Source organism: Pelodiscus sinensis, chromosome 1 (genome assembly GCF_052426305.1).
Source record: "Pelodiscus sinensis isolate ZL-2025 chromosome 1, ASM5242630v1, whole genome shotgun sequence".
Classification (NCBI taxonomy): domain Eukaryota; kingdom Metazoa; phylum Chordata; order Testudines; family Trionychidae; genus Pelodiscus; species Pelodiscus sinensis.
The window spans coordinates 169,818,517-169,845,380 of record NC_143052.1 but is presented as its reverse complement, the minus strand read 5'-3'; the positions used below and the strand labels follow the sequence as shown (position 1 = coordinate 169,845,380).

The 26,864-nt window shown below is 40.5% G+C and overlaps 1 protein-coding gene across 6 annotated transcripts in view; it reads left to right on the top strand.

The window, feature by feature from the left end:
- Nucleotides 1–26,864, top strand: part of CADM2 (cell adhesion molecule 2) — a 1,018,160-nt gene that overhangs the window by 694,287 nt on the left and 297,009 nt on the right. The window contains exon 1 of one of the 6 annotated variants that reach the window (XM_075909667.2): nucleotides 427–552. The exons of 4 other annotated variants lie outside the window; for them this stretch is intronic. Coding sequence is in view for 1 of the 2 variants with exons in the window: in XM_075909643.2 (XP_075765758.2) it covers nucleotides 471–504 (34 nt within the window). In the remaining variant the exon portion in view is untranslated. Of the gene's footprint in view, nucleotides 1–426; nucleotides 553–26,864 lie in introns of those variants that run through there. One more of the 6 variants, XM_075909643.2, reaches the window with a different exon arrangement.

The following is a 26,864-nucleotide window of genomic DNA, read 5'->3' as shown; positions in this document are numbered from 1 at the left end:
GTGTTACCGTCCTCTATTAAGCTCCAAATGATAATATTTGAGTTCTGATACAAATGTATTATTAATCAATTGTATTTTGTCAGATTTTCAGAAGTGCCCGGCACACATCATGCTCTCGCTGTGACTCACAGATGTCGGAATAACTTGGTACATTTCAGTTGAGCTCTTTTATTTCTGTCCACTTTGTGTGTTGTATAAACAGGAGTTCTTAAAACTCTGGCTCTGAGTGTGAGACTCACAAAAACCTGACCAAGAATGTCTTAAGAGTGCATGGCACTTTGATTATGCTACTGTCTTGATCCAGGGTGCTGTTTTACAGAATCCCAGTGAAGTTATTGGGATTTGTCAAGGGTGTATAGACCCTATACTGTCCTAGTCACTGAAAGGTTAATAAGGAAAGTGGCTGCCTGCTCAACTGGGGCTGATTGATAACCTCACAACAGCTGCTACAAGCCAGAAAGTCAGAGTGGATGGTTGAGCAACTGAGCCTGCTACAGCAGATTAGTAAGAAGTCAGGAAACTAGCTGATTCTCCAGGAGAGAGGAATACTGAGTGAGTTTGGGAAATAGCTTCCACAAGAGATGTGGTGGGAAGCAGTAAGGGTGTGCAAAAAACTGATTCAAACTGCTTCAGATTTTATTGGAACTCAGAGGAATGGGCAGGCCTGGATTCTCCTACAGTCCCTGGCAGAGGATGGTGGCTGGCTGTGTGTGTGTGTGTGTGTTTTTTTTTTTTTTTTTTTTTAAAGTCCACAGAGAAAAAGCAGTCCAAACCCCAAGAGAATTCACTGTGGACAGTAGCCGATTAGCTGATGGGGCCCTTGCCAGTTGGGGGGGAGGGAGGAGGAGAAAAATGGTAACCCCTGTATGTTGCTCCCCTTTAGGAACACTGGGTTGGGTAAAGGAATCCAATGTCACTCTGGTAAGAAGAGAGTGTGGGAAGCCCTAGCACCTGGATTCTGCCTAACACCCTGGAACTGGAGGACCTCTAGTTTCCTGCTGCAGCCTAAGGCTGGGGGGGAGGGGAAAAAGCTCATCAGATCTCCAGAGGGGAGAAGAAGGAAAAAAAAAAGGAAATGTGTTGTGGGGGGTGGAATTGGGTAGCCAGGGGGTGGAACGGAGTAGGGCCTTGGGAGGAAGGGGCAGAATGTGGTGGGGCCTGAGGCAGAAGGGACGAAGGAGGCAAGACTGAAGGTGGATGGGGTGAGGAGGGACCCCATGAAAATGTAATCAGCCTCTGACTTTAGATCCTTCAGCGGGAGTCTCACTAGACTGTTTACTGTTCTCAGACGGAAGAAATGGTCTCAGAAAGGACTGGGGTCATAGCAGGGGACTAGAAGGGCTGAGACTAAATTGGGTAAAGAAAGGGGAAACTGAGGTGGGCTCACCCTAACATCCTTCATTCTTGACTGAGTGAGTGAGTGCCCTTGGTTGAAAGCAGTCTTGTTGGGTTCCACCTGCAGATTGTCAAATTTTATATTATAAATAAATTATTTGCAAGTGACAAGGTTTGCAGAAGGGAGGGCAGGGGTTGGTGCTTGCAGCTTGTCTCACAATGATATAAGAAGTGTCTGCCCACTTTTGGTTTCTGGTACAGCTGAAATTCACAAGTCTCTTACTTCCCTTACAGGAGGGGAGGAGGGAGCAAAGAGCTCATTGGCTCAGGGTAGCTCTGTTTCCTCCCCTCCTTGCTCCTCCTTCCATTAGTGCTTGCCCGGGAAAAGGGCTGAGATGGGCCTGGAGTTGCAGACCCACAGCCTGGGAAGGCGGAGAACTAGCATGCAAAGCCAGGGTGCAAATGTCCAGCACACTAGCTTACTGTGCACTAAGTAGTTGTGTAGATCCTGCAGACATGGAGTAAAAGTTCCACGGTGTGCTTTGACATATTATTCTTTTCGATACTAGTATGTCAAAGTGCAATACCGAACTTTTAGTGTATAGTAGAAAAGTTCATGCCATCACTTAGTGAAGAGCAGGCTAATGTGCTGTACATTTGCGTCCTGACTTGCTGGATACTAAGTCTCCATTTAGACAAGCCCAGTGATCCACACACACTCCCCCGAAATGGCCTGCATGGAGAAGGGTCATAAGATTGTTTGCATAAATAGGGTGACCCCAACCTGCTGCATATGGTGATCAGGCTGGAATAACAGATCTTATAGGAAGTGTTGTTTCCCATGCTCCTAATCCTGGGTTGATGGTGTCACATTTAACATTTTTGTCCCCAGGGGTTTGTGTCACTCAGATTTTTGGATTTTTATGCTGATGAAATGAATTTCACCGTGTAAAAGAACTAATTAGCACAATCCACATTGCCTCGCCCTTAAAGCATAAGAACCAAAACTTGCATTTTGTCTACTTACTGTGGCTATATATTTAGGAAAGGGCTTTAGCAGTCTGTTTCAAAGTAACTGTAAACTGCTTTCTGTATGCAAAAACAAGAGTAAATTGTGGTCCTGAACTTTGGTGGAACTATCCCCAGGCACATCATCCTCTAATAGTTGTATCTAAGGAAAACAGGAAATATCAAACAATATTTCTATGGTCGTCTGCTCATATGAGGTTAGCTCAGAACTAGCTAGCGCGCGCGTGTTTGTGTGTGTGTGCGTGATTTTTTTGTGAGTTTTGTATGCTACCCTTAGAAAATTCTAGTCACTTTATCAAATTCTGGCTTTTGTAACCTTATTGACTTACCATGAGCGTAACTGAAGATAGAATTTAGCTCCAGGATTGTATTTTACTGCTCTACGAAATATGCACCGTTCTATAGTATATCCAATTGACCTCCCATAGGTTTTGCATTGTATTTCTTTTGCTGCTGCTGAGAATATTGTAATGTCTTTTGATTTGACAGATATTATTTCTCCGTGTGTTTCCCCTAATGATTATGATTTGTGCATTTATTCAAACTCAGTGCTATGGATTGCCTATTAGGATGACTATTTAAATGATTTGCTGTATTTTGGTTTAGTAACCTCTTAATTTTTTGTGTACCAATTTCAGCAAAGTTCGGAACTTTGCTTTTAGTATCACTCTCTAGTGATTTATATAAATAATAAAGCCACTAAAATCTCCTCTTTGTTCCCAAAGGTACCCCACTGACCTCTTTCTATTTTGAAAAGCTTCCATCTACTGCTGATTCCTTTCTTTATTCCTTTCTAATTGCAGCTTTTAGCCTGCAGTGCTTCTTTTCATCTGTTTTCTTGACTTAATAATTAATTATTTAAATTTCTCAAGCATTTGCTGAAAATATATCAGGTTATATTTCTCCTAAAAGCTGCTCTAAAAGTGATAGGAGAATTTCCAGCCCTGCATATTTGCATATTAAGGTTTTGAGGGGAGGGGTTGGCATTCACAAATACATAGAACTATGTAAGAATTAGGGATGTCAGCATGTAGTTCACTATACAATTAACCAATAAGCATAGGGTTAGCCGTTGATCTTGTGGACTGCACACTTCCTCCCCCTCCCCCCCCTTGCTGCCTCTGTATCAAAGGCTGTGAGAGGGGAAGAATGGGAGCTGGTGCCTATGAGGAGCTGGATTACAAGACAGTTTCCTAGGAGTACCGGCTCAACCTGTCCCCTCCTGCCGCCTCTGATTAGAGAGGTAGCAGTGCAGAGGGTGAGGAGAACAGGTTGGAGCCAATACCTGTGGGGAACTGGCTTTTAAGCCAGCTCCCCATGCATGTCAGCTCTGCTGACCTGAGAGAGAATCAGCAGTGTGGTGGGTAAGAAATACAGGCTGAAGCTTTCAAGCTAGCTCCCTACATGTATCAGCTCAGCAGACCAACCTAACACACACCAGCCCCTTTTCCTCTTCCCCATCCACCCTCTGCTTGCTGCCTCTTACCGAGGTGGGGGTCAGGCAGGAGCTGGTGCTGGGGGAAGCTGGCTTGAAAGCCTGTTCTATGAGAGGTATCAGGGAAGGGGGAGAAGGGCAGGAGGGCTGCCAAAAAGCAACCTCTGTCCATGGTGGGCCTGAGCTCCCCACGGACAGAGGCTGCTCTGTATCCCACAGAGCAGCTTCTGTCCATGGTGAGCCTAGGTCTGCCACGGATATGGGCTCCTTGCAGCAGCTCCTCTCTGTCGGGGGTCTGAGCTCCTTGCAAACAGAGGCTACTCTGCACGCCTCTGTCCATTGAGAGTTTGGACCCAGCATGGACAACCGCTGCTGCCACACCATGCTACTGACTCTATCAGAGGCAGCAGTGCAGGGTGGTGGGAAGCTGGTTTTTAAACTGGTCTCTACTTCTTATCATAGAATACTAGGACTGGAAGGGACCTTGAGAAGTCATCAAGTCCAGTCCCCTGTCCTCATGGCAGGACCCAGTACTGTCTAGACCATCTAGACTATGTTAAGAGAATAAGTAAATACCTCCTTATTTGCTATCTCTTCACCATTCATGATGTTATAGTCTTTTATCATACATCCCTAAGTTCTGTTTTCTAAAAAGTTCCAGTCTCTCCTCATATAGAAGCTGTTCCATTCCCCAAATTATTTTTGTTGCCTTTTCTCTGTAACTCTTCCTTTTCTAATCATGTCAATAATATTAAGTTGTATACTTTCAGAAATGCAAATAGACATTCTTATACTGACTCTTTGACCACTAGTTCTGTATTTTGATATAGTTTGTCTCTTTGGTTTGAAAAGGTTACTGACCTTTATGTTTGCCCTGTCTCTGACTTTGAGATGCTGATGCTATTTGATCTCCTTTTCTGAGTAGGCTATTGCCCAGGATATTACATGGTTGATACTCACACTCTCTCGCTTCTATTGCTGTACCCTTGTGCCTGCCTTGTTTTGACCTATTTTTCCCTAATTTTTAAATGATTACGCTTCCAGTGTACTTTCCTGACATCTCTTCACTTTCCATAGCAAATGGCCCTTTTGTAAGTGCCTCTGTGAAGAGCAAGAAGTCCATCCCAATGGGAGTCCCTGAATTAGATGGCAGATCAGAGATTCCTGCGTTAAACTTATAAATCTCAGCTGGAGCAAACCATATTTTTTTCAGAAAGGTCACAAATTTATGATTGTCTATTTAGAGTGTAACACTGTAGATAATTCTAGCCTCTTGCCTCCATTGCAAAAAAAAAATCTGCTTTAACATTTCCAATTTCTTTTATAAATCCTAGCACATTTGCACTGCATCCTAGTGCTTGCTTTGCTGATTCCAAAGCAAACTGTAATATTGTCAGTCTTTTTAGATTCATAAAACCTTCAACCTTTTGAATAAATTCATTGTTTAAACTACTGTAATACTAGGGTACAAGTAACTGTCTTTTAAAATAACAAAGTACAGTAAATGTATTAATGAGGGGAAAAGTTGATATGGGTAAAACATAGGAATGAAACTCAGGAGCAATATTCTCTGTAAGCAGTGTGCCTGTTTAGCTGCTCACCCATAGTTAGGTTTTTTTGTTGCTACTGGTGGTGCACATTCATACATGCCTCACTGCACATTAAAAAAGTTATTCTGCATATAAGTGGAAAAATCCACACGTGGATGGAAAAGATGAGAGAACATTGCTTAGGAGGACTAGATTCTCTTTTCATTTATGTCAAAGCTTTCCTGTGTTAGTTTGATAAGGTCAGTTTTAACGTCCCCGACTTAGTTTCCCAGTCTGTAAAATTAAAATGTTTCCCTCCCTCTCAGGCATGAGGGAAGTTTTAAATAATTTAATTTTGTAGTATTCATGAGACTGATGTAAAACCCTGTATAATAGGTAAGTATTATTTGTTCTGTTGTGCAGTAGGAGTTGTATGTATACTATAAATTATATCCCCTTAGGAAAAAAAGTAGAATTAAATGTATAATCTGATAACTGTTCTTTAATACAATTTTTTCAAATTTCTGCATGCTGCCAAATCTAGTTTTAGCCTATAGAGCAGCAATAGAGAAAACATTTAACTCCTTCAAATATATTAGACTCCTCTTCTTTCCCATACATATGCATGAGTATTAGGCAACACAGAGATCTTCAGTTTCATTAAACACACATATGAAGCATTGGGCCCATTTGAGTCATCCTCCTATGTCCTGATCTTCCCAATATTCACATGTGCATGAAGTTAATCACATAAGTAGCCCTGATGAAGTCAGTATGACAACCTGTATGCTTAAATTAAGAAATACTTGCTGGAATTCAATTACCATGATGATTTTGGCCTGTTCTTTTGCACTCACCTCTCAAAGCATGGGGTATATGTGACTTCACACACTTGAACCTCTAAGTCAGAACTTTCTGTGGTCTTCTCCATACAAGTTATGCTGTTATAAATATCTTAAAATAAATGTAGAGATGGGGTTATATAGTTGAGCCAGTATTAGCCACTTCAGTCTATTTAAGCTTGCTCAAGGATAATGAGTTGTTACAGATACTTTTTCTTGTTGTTGGCAAGTCTGGAATTTTTATTCTGAATGACAGATTTAAATATTTAAGACTTCATTTTCTTTCAAACCTATGCAAAGATACATTCCACCTCCCTCATAGATCTTTCTGCTGTAATTGGAAAAAAATGGCCACCCGTACACTGTGGGAGAGAATTAAAATATGAAGAAGTTGGAACAAATACTGGTTTGAGTGCATATTTCATAGCTTACTCTGAGGCCTACTTTCAGCTGGAAATAGCAATATTTATGTTAGCAAAAGATTTGAAATCCATGTGAGGGCTTCTGTATATGGTATGTTTTGCTATACCTCCTGGAAATGAAAAGATTGGGCTCTTATTCACAAGATGTTCAGTGATTGCAGGTCTCTGCATTTGCACAATGATGAATTCTTGACTCTCCACATACATACCAGGTGTAATGTCCTAATATGATTGGTAGTCATCCACTGTTTTCAGCACAACTTTAAGGCAAGTGTGAGGTGGGTGAATAGGTTAGACATGGCGTGGGAGCTTATGCTCATGCAACATAGCATCAGCTATGCAGTGGTTCTCGACTCGTTTCAGTCCACGGACCACCAAGGCAATCAAAATTTGTGGACCACCTCCTTTTTGAGACATGATATAAAAGAACAGACAATGAACATTTTGGTTTGAAATTTATTTCTTATTAACAGATTTTTGGATTCTCTTCTCACTGACAAGCTTTTCAAAGTTTGGAGTGGTACTTGATAATGCACAATGAATATTGCTTTCCACTGCAAGCCGATTCCTCTGTATGGACTTAATATGCAACAAACATGAAAATCCAGTCTCACATACATATGTTGTTGCAAATGGCAAAAGAAATCTGACTGGCTGTGTCTAGATTGGCAAGCTTTTTCCACAAAATCATCTGCTTTTGCGGGAAAAACTTGCCAGCTGTCTACACTGGCCATTTGAATTTCCGCAAGAACACTGATGATCTCAAATTATTTGCACAAGAGGGCCAGTGTAAACAGCACAGTACTGTTTTCCGCAAAAAAGCCCCGATTGCGAAAATGGTGATCGGGGCTTTTTTTGCGGAAAACCGTGTCTAGATTGGCAGGATGCTTTTCCACAAAAGCATTTTTTGCGGAAAAGCGTCCGTGGCCAATCTAGACGTGCTTTTCAGAAAATGCTTTTAACGGAAAAGTTTTCCCGTTAAAAGCACTTTTGGAAAATCATGCCAGTGTAGATGAAGCCACAGTGTGTGCTAACAGATCTGGGTAACTCCTGGTCACGCTGGCCCAAAATTTCTCTATGGTAGACTGCTGGTACCGTCTTGAGTTGCAAAATCATTTTCAGATTCAAGAATTCCTCCTACGGATGACACTTTGGATGACACACCATGTGCTTGTGAGCACAGCATAAAACAGCCTAACAGCGGTGCCTGCTCGCACCGTGTGACTTTGGACAATGTTCCTGTGGACCACCGAAAGTCGCCATGGACCACCAGTGGAGAGCCACAGAGCTAGAGAGATGGCTAGCAGGAAGGATGTTTGTGAGATTGAGAGTGGATTGGAGGGTGTTGGTTAGAAGTTTCACAGCTGCATTTGGCTGGATCTCAATGAGGTCTGTGGAGGTGCGCAGTACTCACTGTGGAATAAACTAAACATAGTGTTTCTGCTTGTAGTATTTGAGCATCACACTTCCTGCTACAACTTGCTAGTTTGTGGACTATATTAATGTGACCTTTTTTTATGGCTCACTTGCTTTAGATATTGATAGCTAAAGCTGTAATCAAGGGACTTTCTTAGGTAGCATGGGTTAGGATTGTGGGAGATTACCTTGTTCTAAAAGTTTGTGCTCAGTGGCCTCTTTGCTTGAGAATTACAGAGACCGGGAAACTGAAGATCCTGGTTTTGAGAGTTTGGGTTTGAAACACTAGTAATGGAAAATAGTTTTCCATCCTCTTCAGATCATCCTTAAGGGTGTCTTCTGCTTTCTTGAGTGTGGCTGCCAAGTCATTTGCATAAATTAATTTGTGGCATGTCACTTTAGGCAAATCACTTATGTGTGAGCTAAGCAGGGATAGTTTTAGTCCTGAACATTTGGAAGGCCCTGGGTGCAGCTTTTGCTTTTTTTTCCTCTAACTCTGAAGTCACTTTAGCATGGAACATTCTGTCTGAAAGCATTGACCTAATGAGTCAAAATGCCTGGTTGTACTGAAGAGGTTGGATAGCTTCCGCAGTAGGCTCTTACGCCAGACTGTGCCATAGGCAGATGACACGTCTATAAAAGCTGCAACTGTTTTAAGCATCCTCTGATCTGTTTCCTGTACATCTAATAAAATATCCATCTGTCACACAGCATCTGATATTGAAAGATGCAGCAACATGATTATTAAGAAGTAGCACGTGTTTGATTAGCCTGTATGCATACCTTTGCATGTACCTCAGTATATGCTTGGGCTTAGTTCCCCAAAGCAGATTATTGAAAATTCTTTTGTACTCCTTCTCTAGTATTCTCAAAAGCTATCAAACATCTTCTTAGTGAATCCATTGCTCCATCTTCTATATGTTCAACAGATGCACTTTAAAAATCCTTAATTCCTATATTTTTTTGTATTTTATTAGACATTGCTGCAAGTGCAGCAAATGGCTTTATTTGGTAGTTCTACAATATACATGATGCTTTGTCTTTAGAAATCTACACTTGGGTCAAGCTCTTCTATTGTAACTTATATTATATTGGTTACTTTCTTGTTGTCCTTGTGGATTGCTCTTGTACTAAATGAGTTTATATACAGGCAGCCCCCGACTTGCGACATGATCGGTTCCTAGGGAAGCGTCATGTCGGGGGCATCTTAACTCGAACCTGCATTTATGGTAAGTACCATGCACCATTGTAAATGTGGGCTGAGGATGTAAGTCAGTAGTTTTTGGCCCCTTCCGCACTTACAAAAACGATCATAAGTGCAGGGGGGGTCACAACTTGGTCTGTCGTAATCATGAAGATTCAAGAGGTATCCCTAGCTTTGTTGGAAAAGTCTTGTCTGTTTTATTGTATGGCCCTTTTTCCCAGATGCCTTTAACTTTCTATAATTCCTCTTTGTTTGCTGCTTATTTTCTAATTTCTCATGTTTTGTCTCCGAGGGGCAAGGGGAATATCCATATTCCTTTATTTTCTAAGACTTGTATGCAAAATTATTCTGTATTTTGTAGTCCTCTCTATCTACCTGCTATTCTGAAGGAAAGTGAGCTTCATCCAACATCACTTGTTTGTTGAGTCTACATTTAAAATCATCATATTACTGTCTGAAACATTCTGTGCATTTCATTTTCCACTTTTGTTCCCATAGTGCAAAAGGATGTCAGAGGACTAATGAAGCTAGGAAACCACAAATGAAGTGTTATGGGTGTGGGTTATTTTTTTGATGGCATAAAGGTAGATATAGCCAGGCTATATTGAATAATATTTCTACTAAGTGTCTGTACTTCTAGATGGAAAAGAATGTATTTGTCTCTTGAAGTAGAAATGTGTGTGAGATGACTAGTAAGATGGGCACTTGAAGAAATAGGATTCTACTATTGTCTGGCCTGTGGACTTCAGTCTATGACCTTTGAACATCTTTGTAAAATGAATGATTTCTTCTATAATATGTTGGTGTAACATGACAGGTAGACTTAAAAGAAAAGGGCAAGTGAGAATCTTATACTGTTCAATAACCAATTCAAATGCCTTAAGGTATTGGTTTTTGCATTTTTTTTCATTGTGTGACAGAACACATGTACACACTGAGGCAGTAAAGATGAAGAGAAAAAATGCTTTATATCATTTTTACAAGTTTTTTTATATCCAGCGTGAGAAACATAAAATAAACTAATCTGTAAGACTATACTATAATTCCAAAATAGTCATTTTAGTACTAGATCATGGGCTCAGAGGGCTGTGTGTCCTTGCACTGCCCTAAGAGCAGGCTAGGGATTGAATTGTGACTTGGCAAGTCACTGCGATTCAGCCCTTGCTCTGTGGGGGATGTTAACTCTGCCAGCTTTTTACTTGGCTCAGATTACTTACCTCTATGCACAAGCAAAACTGAGATGAGCGATGCCTTTGATGGATGGAGACAAGGCTATGCTCATCTGCTTTTACCCATTCATTTCCTCTCCTACTGTGTGTAACAGGTTACCCCGCCCCCCCCCCCCCCCCAAGCATGCTACCTGGAACTAGGTAGCACTGAGCACTCTGACCCTCCCACCTTTCCTCTCTTCTCCCCATCCCCAGCTGGGATCCCTCTCACACTGTACTGCTCTTTGAAGCCCTCCAGCCTGCATTTTTACCAGCATTCCCACAATCAGGGACTCACCCAGCTGCAGATACATGCAGGCTCTGTAACCACTGGCTTCCTAGTCTGGGACCTCAGAATAGTACCATCCTGCCTTGGCCAAATCTGGCTGATATATGGGTCTAAATACCCAGTCCGTGTGTGTCTCAATTTGGTTTTCAACTGGAGCACCTGGTCAAAAAAGTGACTCTGGCAGTTCCATTTGACACAGCCAACTGGGCCATTAAAATTCTAGTCGTTGGAGTGACGAGGCATAGGTTGAAAGCTGGCTCCCTTCCTGCTCTGGCTCCATGTGGCTCCAGGAAGTGGACACCAGGTGCCCATGACTCCTAGGTGTAAAGGGCACTACCATCATCCCCAGTGCCATATTGCAGCTCCCACTGGCCAGGAACTGCAACCAGTAGGAGTTGCAGAGATTGTGCATGCAAGCGTGAGGGGAGTGTGGAGTTTCTCAGGATGTAGGTTCCACAAGGACCTGGTGGCTGCTTCCTGGGAGCCACAGTAAGCACCCCTGGGACTGCACACCCTGCACCTCCAACTCCCTACTCCTCCTGTATCCAAAATCCCTGATTCCACCCCACAGCCAGAGCCCTCATCACCCTGCACCCCAATCTCTTGGAGCAGGCTTCCACACCCTGACAATGTCTACCACACCAGACGTATCCCAGAAAAACTGCCATATCCAGAGAATGCATCTGCTCTTCCGAAAAATTTTTTTAGAAGAGCAGATGTGCTTTTTCAGCATCCCTGTAAACCTCATTTTACAAGGAAGAAGGGATGTTCCGAAAAAGGGGGATTTTTTTTTCAATATTTGGCCCAGTGTAGATGGGCCAAACATCAGAAAAGCCTCTTGCAGAAAAAGGTACGCAAATTGTGGTTCGCAATTTGTGTAGCTTTTTTTGGAAGCACAGTGCAATGTCGACATAGTCCCTGATTCCCTCATTTCTGGCTCCGCCTGGAAGCCCAAACCCTCAGCCAGAGCTCTTAACTTCCTGCCACAGACCCAAGTCCAGATTAAAACGAAAACAAGTTTAAGTACAAAAGTTCAGAGCAGATTACCTAGTAAATAACAAAAAAGCAAACTAAAATTAATATATTAAATAAATTGGATATGAATTGGCAGATTCTCACCCTGAGAAATGATACAAGCTGGCTACCTCTTCTTAAGATATTTGCTTTACAGCTTGGATTCCACAGGTCATCATTCATGGGCTAGAAATCACTTCAGTCTGGGTCCAGCACTTTCTGCAGTTATGGCTTTGTTTCTTACATGTTTCCAGGAGTCTTCTGTGGGACGGGGGTTTGAAGAACACCACATGATCTCATTTTCTGCCTTATATAGCATTAGCATATGGCAGGAACATTTTGCTTCAAAGCTTGGTTTCCAGACTAGTTTGTGGAAAAATATGAACATCCAGATATGGAGTTCAGTATCATTTTGCATGGTCATGTGTTCTTGTAAAGCCATAGCAGCCATCATTTAGGCTGTTTTTAGCATTCTCGGGAAGGCTTATCAGGTGTGGGGAAAGCTTCTGCTAAGGCCTACTTTTTTTTTTTTCCTGTCTCCTTAACTAGACTCTTCCCAACCAGTTATCTATATTGAAATCATCTTAATTACTGGCCATTGCCTGGATATGGTGAAGCCACTGAATTCTCAGAGCAAGACTTCAAACTATGCATTTCTGTGAAGTCAATACTTGTGGTTCCTGTCTTGCACTGGAGAAGAGGTGGTCCCAATAAGAGATTCCAAAAGCCTAAAAACTTTATGTATGGTGTATGTAAACTACAGTGTCCTGGGCTGACTTTATTTCCTAGAGACCGACATTTTTCCTTTGAAGAATAAAGGCCTATATCTGCTGTCATATAAGGAGCTTACTTCTGTGCTATTAGGAAGCCAGGGCAAAACTGGGTATGTGGAATTGAGGCACTGACTTTCTAATGTGGTGTGGGGTTCTCTCCCCTTGGCTCTGCCCCACACCTAGCCCCTATTCCACCCCTTCCCTCAAGGCTCTATTCCCCCCCCCTTGTATCTTCCTACTTCCTGCTTTACCCCACTTCATTCCACCCCTTTTGCTGAGCTTGCCCTGTCCTTGTTCCTCCTCTTTTCCTTCCAGTGTCTCCTGCATGTCATGGAACAGCTGATCTGCAGTGGGCAGGAGGCACTGATCATCAGGGTCCAGCTGCCTACCATAGTGTCCAGAGGCAGCAGAATTAACCCACAGCTACCAGCCCCATCATGGGCAGTATGGGTGCTCATGGAAGGGAGGATCCTGGCTGCAGCAGAAGACCAGGGGGATCCTGAAGCTCATGTAGTAGGGGCCCAGTGCTCCTAGCCACCCTGCAGCTGCCTAGCCCCTTCCCATTTTATTGTGGATATTTTTAGTACAAGTCGGGGACAGATCACAGGTCTCTGTGAATGTCTATTTTGTCTGTGACCTGTCCATGACTTTTACTAAAAACAAATTTTAGCTTTACATGGGACTAGAATCCTACCAAATTCACTAAGTTTTGGTCAATTTTTCCATCATAAGATTTTAAATTAATAAATGTCATTATTTCAGCCATTTAAATCTGAAATTGCATGTTGTTGAAACAAGAGTCCTCGCCCAAAAAAGCAGTAGGGGGATCACAAAGATATCTTGTGATAGGTTGCAGTGCTACTACGCTTACTTCTGCACTGATGCTGTTGGCAGTGCTGCCTTCAGAGCTGGGCAGCTGGAGAGCCGCACCTACTGTGCATGAGCCCAGCCCTCAAGTCAGAGCCACTGGCAGCAGCAGCAAAGAAGTAAGGGAAGCCTGGCGTGATAGTACCACTCTTACTTCTACACTGCTGCCTGCAGATCTGGGCCCACCATTATCAGCTGCTGCTCCCTGGCTGCACAGTCAGAGAAACCAGTGCAGAGGTGAGGGTGGCAATACCACAACCTCCTTCAAATAGCTGTGTGACCTCCTACTCCCCATAATTCTTTTGGTTTAGGACCCCCAAATTTGATTGATGCTGGTTTTCCCCCTTGAAATAAGTATAGTATAGAGCAGTGTTTCTTAAACTTTTTAAGACCGAGGAACACCAAACAATATTTTTTTTTTAATGGGGAACACCAAGGACTTTTTGATGAGCAAAAAAAAAATGTTGGGGGGAGGGGGTGAAGGTTGCCTGTCCCTTTAAAGGAGGCCATTTTGAATTCTGTTCTCCACGGCACACTTCCGACTGCCTCGCAGCACACTGATGTGCTGCGGAACACCGTTTAAGAAATACTGGTATAGGGTGAAAGTGGTCCTGGGCAGGGAAAGGAGGAATGACATCAGATTTCGTGGCCCAGGATGCATTTTTTCATGGCTGTGAATTTGCTATGGCCCTACCCATGACTCCAGTTGTGTATATCTAAAAATAATTACCATATTTCAAATATTTTCCACTATTTTTAGCTAAATTTAATATTATATCTTCCACTTTGTCACCCTATGGCACGCTGGGCATAATGGTGGTAGACCTGGCCATGTACAGTTCCGGAAGTATCTGGTGTCTAGCAAACAGAAATTGTAACATTTAGTGAAAGAACATCTGGTATTGCATAATTGTTTTTCTTTATGGCATCAGTTGTATGTTCAAACCAATTTGATGCAGTTATTGTACTACAATAAACACTAAATTAAAATTGTGAAAAGTTAGCCACTCCCAATCCCATATGCTGCATTTTTGCACTTGAGTTGCTCTGAGTAGCTCATAATGTTGCCATTGGTTAATTCAAACCCTAGGGTTGAATTTCTAGTATTTTTCAGTTGTAAATTTCTGTAAAATTAGCATTCCTGTTTGTACAGACTGTCATTACTAAAGATTGATTTAGTGGAGGTGGAACAAATTTGCTGCTGTGTAACCTATTGGCTTCACTCAGATATTTCTAACAAACCTCTGAAGAGAAAAGCATTCTGTTCTTCGCATTCACAGAATGGAAGTTTGCAACTCCCACTTTGCCTGTGTCTACTCTATGAACTCTCATCGAACTAGCATGAACATAAATAGCAGTGTAACTGTGCAAGCGTGAGAGTGGGCCAATGAAGACATTGCAACAGAAAGCATGACTGTAGCATGGATAGGCATACCCATGCTCACTTTAGTTTAGCTGCAAAAGGCAACAATACTAGTATAGACGTGGCTGAGCAGGCATCAATGTATCCTAGCAACTTGACTCTGAACGTTTGGTTCTTGGTGGGCTTGTACATGTGCTACTACATTTCACTATTATTATGATCTTTGCTGGCTACATTAAAGCAAACTTGAGCATGTTACCCATATTCCAGTAATACCTTGTAGTGAATACACTATAGTGAAAAGCAAACAGCATTCACAGTGACCATAATTACACGCATCAGTGAAAGACTAGTAGAATGGAAAGGGTTCATCAGCTCCTGCTCTTAGAGCTGTTCACTGTAGAAAGGAGAGGCTTGGGGTTATGTGGTGTTAAGTAGCTGGGAACCTACCCTGGTAGAGGAAAAGGGAGCTGTAAAGACTTTCCACACTGCCAGAGTCTCTTCCTGTGCTGGGGGAAGTCTCTAGCAGTGGGGAATTGATGGATCTGTTCCGTTGTGCTGGAGCCTTTCTTTATGGAAGGCTGCTGCCTGAGCCTTTCTGTGCTGTTCATCCTCTGCCAAGGCCATTTGCTGCTGCCAGAGTCTCTTCCTAAGGCAAGCAAAAATTTCGGAAGTGGGGAGGCACCGAGACCCTACACTGCTGAAAATAGTGTAGCCAGTGTTGCACTGCTTCAGCAACTAGAACTATGTAGCATATACTTCAGGTATGTCATTACACTACTTGCTAAGCCAGGCCTCATAAGCTACATTGTTGTTTACACCTGGCGGGGCGGGGGGAAGGGTATTAAATAAACATATGTACACACCACCCAAAGAATCATGCAGTGTGGGTGTACCTAAAGCAGGATTCAGGAGTGCCTACAATATGATGACCGAATAAACAAAAAGGACTCAGGAAAGGAAGCAGGCATAAAGAGGAATGCAACTCTTAGCAAAAGTGAAAGGGACTGAAGTTATTCTGAAGGTACTGAAAAAGAGGACATTGCAACTTTTCAAAATAATGTTGAGATTCTTATATTGCATGAGTGTATCTTGGATCAACTTTTCTTATTATCAAGGGCTAATAATCATAAACTTTAGGGGCATCTGGAAACATGATTTCTCCTAGAAGAGTACTATGAAATGAAAATTCATGATATTTGGATGGGAAAGCAAACTTGTTTCTTCTGCTTTACGTCTATTCTGTGTATTGAAATAAAGCCCCATAAGCCAAAAGACCTTCCCTTGATTCAAATCACGAAGTATATCAATTCATAAAGCACTTTTTTATATGTTAAAATGTTGTGATACTTAAATTTTCAAGAGACACAAACTGGTTATAATCCTCACTGCTCTCAAGGAACAAGATCCCTTGCTGAAATTAAATATACATGATGGAAGAAATATTCAAATCTGTATGGCAGTTGTTACATCCACAATTCCATTATTGTTAATGGGATTTGGATGCATAACTCTTGTATCGTTATTTGAAATTTTACTCAGCTGTGTCCTTGAAAAACACATGAGAGAGAAAATAATTTTATCTGAGCAGGCACTCTTCAGTTTTGTCCATTTGTATGTTGATGGCAGTCCTTAAAATGTTGGATCTTTGTATACAAAAGAAAAGGCACTATTTGTCTGCTGCTTCCTGAATGACTCACAAGCACTCTTGAACTCTAGCACCTCAGCACAGTTCTGGTACTAGAACCTGCTGCATAATTCATTATAAAATAACCTGAGGCATTCAGCAGTCAATGCTCATTCAGAGGTGTTCTGCATTATTAGCAGCACTAGTAAATATGCCTTCTCCATACATAATTTATGGTTAGCAGCAGACTTAGTTTTATTCTAGCTTTGATTCATTTAAACTTGTTTGTAAAACTTAAGCTTGGACATAAAAAATATATTAAATATTTTCTATATTGCTTGTTTTGATTTCTATTTTCATAGGCTAATATGTCTGAAATTGATTCTGGACCATTTCCTAGGAAATAAGCTTTGCTACAATGGATTTTTTTTTTTTTTGAGAGAGAGAGATTTAATTTGTGAATTCCTTCATTCCTCCCCAACCCAGTTGGGAGCAGATTTAAATTGGTTGGAAACCTAAATTGGATAGTCAGTTTTGTACTTTTGCTTTAAAAACTCTTGTATTTCTAATTAGAATTGGATAAAAATGCCACCACATTTTCTATTTAAAACCTACTTCTTGAGATTCAAATAAAAATGGCCATAGTTACTAAAGCAAGCCAAAATAGCAGAAAAGGTTGAAACTTGGAGTTTCTGTTCTATGTGAAATTTGACATAAATGCATTCTAACTCTGAATACAAGCTTAATTATGAAATTTTCATTAAATCATTTTTTTTAAAAGTCTGTTTGAATCAAACAGACATTTCAAATTTAGCAAAATTTAATTTTCAGTAAGTCAATCAGATTTTAGAGAATAAAATATAAAAATAGAACAAAGTAATAGCATTTTTAATATTACTTTATCTAAAATCTTTTAAAAACCAAAAATGGAAAAAGTTGTGTCTGACAAGGTTGGATGTTACATTCATAGCAAAACGCCTTGTTTTGATTTTTGTTTCCAGGATGAAATATCATAACGGACACATTTCATATGGAATGCTTTGATTTAAGACATTGGTATTTTCTGATAATCTGTTTTGTAGAGCTGATCCAAAAATATTCTAAGACTTCTAAAGATACTTAAGTAAACCCATTTGTTGTACCCCAGAAAGATGAACAATTTAATGAGCTCTTTGTACCTCATTCAGATCATAAAGATCTTACTAGATAGAGTGAAAGGCAAAATCCTTGTTCTTTATCAGTCTATAATATTTTACAAACTGAACTCCTTATTTTTGTGGTTAATCTCCTTCCTCTACTTCCATTCTTACCTATCTCCAGCATCCTTCCTGTTTTTCCCAATTGTCATCTTAGTGTAACATTTTTGTATTTTTCCCTCCCCTGCCAAAGCCAACATTATTATCCTCTTTATTTCCTTTTTCCATTTACAGTAGTTGGTCACCAAAATCCAAATTTGCCTCCCTTTCCCCATTCCTTGTCAATGGCTGGATCCTATGCGAAAAAGTTAACTAGAGCCCTGGATGGCATGCCTCTGGGTAAGTGCAGCGATGCAAACTAGTGCTGCTAGTAGTCACCCCAGGACCCTGTTCAGGGAAGGTGGAACTTCTGGGGCTCCCCTTAACAGCCCAGGCTCCTTGAGGGTTCTTACTATTGCCTGGCCATGGCTTTGTAATCAGAGGGAGTTAAGGTCCACCTTAGCCCCCATCAAAAAGAGGCTAGCTTTGCCCCTGAGCCTTGGGCAGACATAGAACAGTGTTGCAAGGAATCCAGGACAAATGCTGTCCCAGAGTTATTCAGCCTAGGACTGTGACTAGAACTATCCATTTTGGAACTGTGTACTGCCTAATTTGGGACAGGTGGTCAACGTATCCCTCAAGTATACCTCCCTTTTCCCAGGGAGTGACTTCAAATTCCGTCCCTGAAGCCCTCTGTGCTTCTGGGCCCTTGGGGGGGAGGAGGGAAGAGGAGGAGCTTGGAATGAGGACACAGCGGGCCAGGGCTTCTGCATGTGTGCCACTTTTGCCTTTTCAAAAGGTGGTCATGCGTTTCAAAGTTACTCCCAGGAAAGAGGGAGTGAAGGCATTTGCAAAGCTAGTATACTGAAGATGACCAGGAGGTATGGAAGTGTCTCAAGGAAAGGTAGTAAGGTGCAGGGAATGGACTCCGGCTACTGTGTAGAGGGTCCTTGATACATAACCCAGAGTAGAGGGTAGCCCAGGTTATTGCAGAAGTGTCACTCTGAGGCAGTGAAATGGAACCTTGATACACTCCTACCTACTCCCGCTCTTCTCCTGCAACCAGAGACCACAATAGTGACCATGGCAGAGGGTTCAGTCATGAAGACACTACAGCGCTCTGCAGAGCGACAGAGGGATTGCAGTGGACATGTTGATTGGATATAACTGTTGAAATGGGTGTCATCCTAGCTAAACTAGTCCCCAGAATGGCCAGAGGGAGGCACCATAACTGCAGTGGGCAGAGTACCCCATCACACTACCCCTATATTTCTTTTGGAATTTGGTCTATTTCTTCTGCTTTTTCTCTCATAGTCTTTTGGGTTGTTGCCAGCCATTCCTTTCTTTTCCTCCTAGACCTTGAAAAGATCTTGTCTCTTCCAATTATATACCTCTCTTTCTCCTCTTTTATATATTCCTTCTTTAAACTTGTCTTTCAAATGCTCCTTCTTAACATCATCTCCAGAAGCAACCAAAGATTTCTTTTTTAACTGCTGCCTTCCCTAATAATTTTTTCAGAAATGTCTAAGACCTGTTTGCTTTCTGAGGGACTTTGGCTCCTAAGGGACTTAGTCACTTTTGAAAATGCACCTTAGACTTCCATGTCACTTAAGCCCACTAGAAAATTTCAACCTGTCTTTATATATTGTCAACTTGGAGGCAGAGAACATGTCATTGTAACACCATCTAAAATTATTCCATGTCATTTGTAATAATAATAGAAGACTGCATACACCATAAATCCAACAAGGAATGCAGGAAAACCTTTGTGGTTGTGTCTATTTGACTTCAAATTCTGTATTCAGTAATCTGTAGATGATCATACACTAGCAAGCCTCATTCCACCTTACTAGGAATTTGTTCATTTCATAGATAAATGTAGCATGTTCAACTCATTTTTAATAGTAGATTTTAGACAAATGTATGTGTGCTAGAAATTGCCTTTCTATTCCTTATTGTTTCATTTGTATTGTCATTCCTTTTTTATTGTTGAGCTTGCTGTAATCAACATGCTTTATATGTCTCCTCTTCTTGGATTGTATTGGTGTGTACCTACCAAATCAGACAAATGTTGCCAGCAACAGAATTTCTTGGTCTGACTTTTCAACCTGATGGCAACTGATTTTTTTTTTCAACTATTTTCAGGTATCATTAACATATTTACATGGAATTACTGAAATTTGTTTAATTTTTAAAATATGTGGCTACCCTCACTTGTTCATATCTTAGCTTTTATTTTATTGGAAAAGATTTCTTACTGTATTTAGCACACGGGGAGAAAGAGAGCTTCTTTTTTTGTTTTTCAGTCACTAAGAGCAATATTACGCAAATCTTTTCTACAAGTATAGAAAGTGATTCACAATTAATACCTTAAAACCAACATATACCCTATAATAAATTGTAAGATGCAGAAAAACTAGTCCTTTTAATTAATTTTAATTCAGTAGCTGGTGGTAGTGACTACTATTCACCTAAAAGCCTTAGTAAGTGAATATATTGGTTAATTCAGATTCAAGTCTGTTTGCCATTGGTCTAAACTTGTGCAACTTGCATGGTTTTAGGAAGTTGGAAGACATTTGTATTATAGCATAATTTACTTCAAAAATGATGTCCTCCAACCATCAAGTGAGACTTCCACTCCACTGCAGTTCAGCCTCCATCACCTGTAAGCCCCAGAGCTATTGTGGTGATCTATTTACCCCACCTCCTTTGGCATAGTAAAACTTAGAGTGATGAATGAGCGTGTCTGAATTTCACCAGCAACTCTCCATATGACAGCTACATTCACATTTTAGTGGGGTATATTAGTAATGTTGTCAACTCTTATAATTTTATAAGTTTTGCAATATTCCATGTTTTTTTAAAGCCCTGACTCACAGACTATGTCTACACTGGCGGCTTCTTGCGCAAGAACATCTTGTGCAAGGTTCTTGTGCAAGAAGTCTTGCACAAGAAAATGTCCACACTGCCATGTGCAAGCTGTGCTTTTGCACAAGAGCACCTATGGCAGTGTGGACGCTTTCTTGCACAAGAACGCTCTGATGACCATTTTAGCCATAGGGCTTTCTTGTGCAAGAAATCCCTGCTGAGCATCCACACTGCCCTCTTGCGCAAGAGCTCCTGTGCAAGAGGGCTTACACCTGTTAAAGAGCATAGCTCTTGCGCAGGAAGCCCTCTCTTACCATGCCGTACTGTAAATTTCCTTGCGCAAGAGCGGGTGGTCAGTATGGACACGGGGGATTCTTGCACAAGAACGGCCATACTTGTGTAAGAAGCCGCAAGTGTAGACATAGCCACGGAGTCTTTTGAACATATACACAAGGCAAACTTCCTTGTGCACAAGGAGGAAAATTTAAAAATATGAAATCAAAACCTAATATTTATTACTTAAGATTCCACTACTCCTTTGGGCCTGTCAGATGTTTTAAATGCATTAGTTTGCAAACTCTGTTGATGAAGGATTACTGACCTTATGACCAGCAAGCAAAATGTCCATTGGCCCTTCAGTGCATATATACATAACTATTTTTAAGAGTTCTTACTGAACATATGCACAAAACAAATTACCTCTGCTGCCACAGATGGAGCCATTAAAAGACATTATTGTGGAGGACATCTTCTGAGCGTCCATGCATATTCCCAGAAAGAAAGACAGTCATACATAGAAATGAGATTCACATATACCAGCCGTGATTTTATACTTTCAAAATAATTGCTCAAAAGCTGTGTAAAGAATAGGTTTGTCAGTGAAACTGACACTAACAGTTGCCTTGTTTTGTGCTGCTATGAAGACAGGGCAAATTTTATGTCATAGCAAAAGCTATGCAGTTTGTACAATATAAAAGCAGGTCGTGAAAATATTGAACTAAGAATGCTTAAGTGACCTGTATATGTGAATTTAAATGGCTTTGAACCATTTTTGATGTTCACAATACAGTCTTATTCAATCCATATTCTCCACAGACAGACAGACACACACACCAATTACACAGAAGAGGTGTTGGTAGAACACTCCAGGAAACCTCTTTTGGCTGGTGGAAGGTTTTGTTTGTTTTTTGTAATATCACAAATGGAATTATTTCTCAACTTTATACAGATTGAATTAAGGTTGTCATCAGCTTGAAAGAGCCAATTCTTGTTTTCCTGATTTATCAACAGATTATTTTAGAATCTGAGAGATTTCCTGCCCTATTCTTGAGTGTCTTTGGCATTGTTTGTTTTACAGTGGTTTAACTCATTTTCATCGATGGTTATTGTGCTGGGAAGGGGAAAAACAAACTGAAAAATGAAGTGGATGTGTTAGAAATGAATTGGAAGTATATCTAACAGTCTGTAGATCTCTCTCAAACTCCTAATCATTCATAAGACCGAGAATTAACTCAGGCTTGTGGCACACACTGTTTTGTTCAAGGGCTTTTCTACTACTGTTCTTGATCTCAAATCTTTGATTCCTCTACGCATAGGTAGGAAACAACACATAAAAATGAATAGAGTATTATTAAATATTACAAATGCATACATACCTACAAAGGGGTTATTTTACTGTCCATGATATGTAAAGTTATTTATTGGTTTTTAAAATATTGTTATGGTAAATGTTAGATGATGCAGCCTTCCACTTTTTGTAGGACGCAAACAAGTATTCAGACTTGGGAAAATATTCTGTGGTGGTGGTGATTTTGTTGTTCAAGATTCTAAAGAAAGTGAGCTTCACAAGCAGCAGAAGTGTTTGTTCACAGCATTGGTCTCTCTACTCAGGTCTTGCGACAGAATCATTCTGTGAGATTTGGGCTGACAGTTCTGAAAGAAAAGGGTTGCCTGTGTGCTGTTTGGGTCCACCTCCATTTCAACACTAGAATATATATGTAAATAAAGCAAGTTTCAGTTATTTCCCTCTACTGCGAAATACACTGAAAGGCTCAGGACATCTGGTAGCTTTCGGCAGGGGGCTGTTATTAACCTATTCTGCAAGCAGTTCTTTAATATCAAGCAAGCATACATATACAAAGGAGGGGAAAAGGACAAAAGCAAGTCAATTTTAAAAAAAAAACATCCATTTCCTGCTGCTCTGTAATTATATATAATTTCCTCGCATATGGCATATGACATGGTTTAAACTCAATGAGCAAGTTAAAACAAATTTGGATCTCTGCTCCTTAATATGAAGTACATCCACCTATGATTCATAACAACTAGACATCAAATCAGTATGTGTATGTCTTGTAATTTTTTTAGCTGCTCTGTGTGATCTTTGACACATTGCTTTTTCCTGTGAAGGGATGAATCTTTCTTTGCATTATAGTTGCTAATGGGTACTGCCATTATCACATAATATCACAGCAAAAGAAGTAATTCTTCAGCTCTACTCTGTGCTGATTAGGCCTCAATTGGAGTATTGTGTCCAGTTCTGGGCACCATATTTCAAGACAGATGTGAAGAAATTGGAGAAGGTCCACAGAAGAGCAAAAGAATGATTAAACCTTTAGAGAACATGATCTATGAAGGAAGACTGAAAGAATTGGGCTTGTTTAGTTTGGAAAGGAGAAGACTGAGGGGGGGACATGAGAGAACTTTTCAGATATCTAAAAGGTTGTCACAAGGAAGAAGGAGAAAAATTGTTCTCCTTGGTCTCTGAGGATAGGACAAGAAGCAATGGGCTTAAATTGCAGCAAGGGAGGTTTAGGCTGGACTTTTGGAAAAACTCCCTAACTATTAGGGTGGTTAAACACTAGAATAAGTTGTCTAGGGAGGTTGTAGACTCTCCATGTCTGGAGATATTTAAGAGTACGTTAGATAGACATCTGTCAGGGATGATCTAGATGGTATTGGGTCCTGCCATGAAGGCAGGGGACTGGACTCGATGATTTCTCGAGGTCCATTCCAGTTTAGTGTTCTTTGATTTCTAATTGTGGTTTCTTTCTTGTCAGTTCTAAAAACAAAACAAAAACTTCTGTAGGCTATTCATGACTTTCTTTTTAGGAGTTCAAATCACTTAGTATTGGAGCTGAAAAATACTATTCTTGTATCAAACATTCTTTCTCTGGAGTCTTGTGATTCTGCAATGTACGAATTGTGAATCTGGAATATTTTAAAGCTTGTACCAGTCCACAAAATGGCAAACCTTAGATATTCTGGATGAATACGCTGCTCAAATAATTTCTTTCTGTGATTTTCTCTGGTTTGGCCTAAAATTGGAAATCTCAAATGGTAACGTAGCTAAGATAGATTGATCAGAACCTTTTGCTAAGAAAACTATATTCAAATGTTACATGCAGATGTGCCTTTACAGCTCAAATTGTTCACTCCCATTACTATCCACCTTCTAAACTATATGTCTGTGTCTACATTGGCACCCCTTTCCGGAAAAGGGATGCTAATGTAGACTTTGGAATAGGCAAATCCGCGAGGGATTTAAATATCCCCGCGGTATTTGCATTAACATGGCTGCCGCTTTTTTCTGGCTTGGAGATAAGCCGGAGAAAAGTGCCAGTCTAGACGTGATTCTCCAGAAAATAAACCCTTTTCCGGAGGATCTCTTATTCCTACTTTCAAGTTTCAAGTAGGAATAAGAGATCCTCCGGAAAAGGCTTTATTTTCCGGAGAATCACATCTAGACTGGCACTTTTCTCCGGCTTATCTCCAAGCCGGAAAAAAGCGGCAGCCATGTTAATGCAAATACTGTGGGGGATATTTAAATCCCTCGCGGATTTGCCTATTCCAAAGTGCTACATTAGTATCCCTTTTCCGGAAGGGATGCCAGTGTAGACACAGCCAATGTGTAATGGTACTGGTTCCAGGACATGAGGGACTCAAAATGGATGAGGAAATATTTTTTTTATTGGGCCAACTTGTATTGGAGAGGGTTTAAGAGACGCTTTTGAACTTCACCCAAAAGTGTGTCCATCTGAACAACAGCAGTTTATACAATAAAATGCATTATTTGATCTTCTAAGGAGATAACACCACACTAATACTGCTATTTATTTCTCTCGTTTGTCTAACACTGCACTTTTAAAAATATCTTCAAATGTTTTCGTCCTTAAGAAAATTAACGAAAGTACTCAAGTGAAGTTCTCACTGGTATGAGTCACAAGACTTGTGCTCCTTCTCCCTCCTTGATTCACAAGTGGGACTAATTGTCCTTGACACCTCAGCAGTTTTTCCTGATTACTGAAGTGAAACAGAATATTTCAGAGCAACCTCCCTTTTTTAAAATGCGGGGTTTGGCATGTGAGTATGTATCTTGCAGTTGTTCATACTGAGACACTAAAATCTGGGCACTTGCCAGCTGCTTTCCTTGCCAGTCTTTACAGATACTGCTACAACTGCACTCATTGTTACACATGATAAAACACTGTTGCAGTTTACTCCTGGAAAATCCCTTTTCCATATACAAAATCACAAAGACTAAAGAGACACTGATGAGATCCAAAATGGAATTTTCCAGCTACCCTGAAAATTGAGCCTTTACTTTGATTGCTATTAAACATATGCGAAACAACCTATTTCTTGGTAATATGCGGAACAAATTTAGCTGTGTTTAGAGGCTGCAGTTGCTTACAAAGAAACCCATTCAACTCAACGTTTTATTAAGTACTAAATCATCTCTAAAATAATTTAGTAATTTATAAAGTAAAAGTCTTCAACTAAAAGATTTTTAGAGCTAAGAAAGTAGTGTTATTTTAGCATAGGCAACCATTTCTGACATGGATTCACTGAGCTAGAAAATTACTTTAATGCATATATCAGTATATTCACCAGCTTTTTACATATGTAAAAATCTACTAAAATTTATCTCTGTAAATTTTCTCTGTTTTTATACATTTTAAATTTTGGAATCTTTTTATGTTAAAGTAACAATGGCTATTAAGTTAGTTGTGTTTATTGGAATTTTAATAAACACAAGACAGCTTTAGAAATGGCTGAGTGTATATTTGCAGTTGCTAGGTAAAACTGCTGAGCAAAAATTAATTTTATTTTTTATTTGCAAGGAATCCTTTGTACAAGCAGACATACCAAAATTGCAGGATTCTAAAGAATAATGGGAGGTTTATGCATGATATAGAAACATGCAATGACATTCCTGTTGTAAAATGGCACCACTGTGCCGTACAGTAGAATGTGCAGTGTTTGTAATGAATGGAAGCTATAATGAAAAATGTACAGCTCTGGATTGAAATTGCAAAGGCATCTAAGGGGTTAGGCATACAACTCTCCACCTATAAAAAATATGTGGTTTTTTTTTTTTATTTATTTAAAGGAGAGTTGTGGGTGGGATTCGTAAAGGGGCCATGGGCTGAGTATTGCCTAAGTGTCCGAGCATGCAATTTAGAGAACACCCATGTGGCCTAAGGTGTGCTCTTAAAAGAGAGTTAGATATCTAACTGGGCTGGAAGGAGGTGTCTTCTTCCACTCAGGGTTCACAACTGTGAACTTTCACCTGTAACTAGTTGCCTAAAAGAGAGAATGAGAAGAAGATGCTTGCCCCCTTGTATCCAAGATTGCATTCATTAGAACTCTCACCTTGGATTGGGGAGACTTAGGTTCAAATCCCCAGATGAATCTAGGGGCTATGCCGTGGATCTATCTTAATCACTGGTGTCAGTGATTCCACTTGAAATGAAATACTTGAGTATTCATGGGGTCATTGAGGAAAGAGTGATTTTGTTGTGCAGTGCTCAGGTCACTCAGCTAGGATGGGGGAGAGCAGCATTAAAGTCCCAACTCCAGTGACTACTTAAGTGGGGGTGGGATAGTTGGTCCATATCAAGCAGAGTTCAGCCTTGAACTCAGTGCACCACATTCTGGGTGAGTGCAATAAACTGTGTATATTGACTGTATAAAGCCTTTTACTGTGCTTTGTGGAAAGGTGGCCTCTGAGTGCATCTGCTGGACTAGGAGCAGCAGAACATCTAGTTTCTAAATCCTGCTGGGGCTTGGAGTTTGTGCAAAGCACCAAGCTGCTTGGTGGTTGCAGGACTGAGGTAGCTATGAATATATTTACTAGCAGAAATTTAAGAACCTAAGGGACAGCACTATTGAAATTTTAGATATCCACAATGTTAGATGGCATCTGAGCAGAGCTTCTGAGAATCTTATTTTTTTTTTAATTCAGTGTCCTAAAGTGGCACTTAAGTACTCATGAATCCCATCTTGTGTACCTAAATCCCCAAATTGTATGTTTAAACCTCTCCTGCATAATGTAGGCCTGCTGTTGAAAACAACTTTCAGATTTCTGTATGCACTTAAAGTTCTCTCTTCTCTGAGGTTACAAAT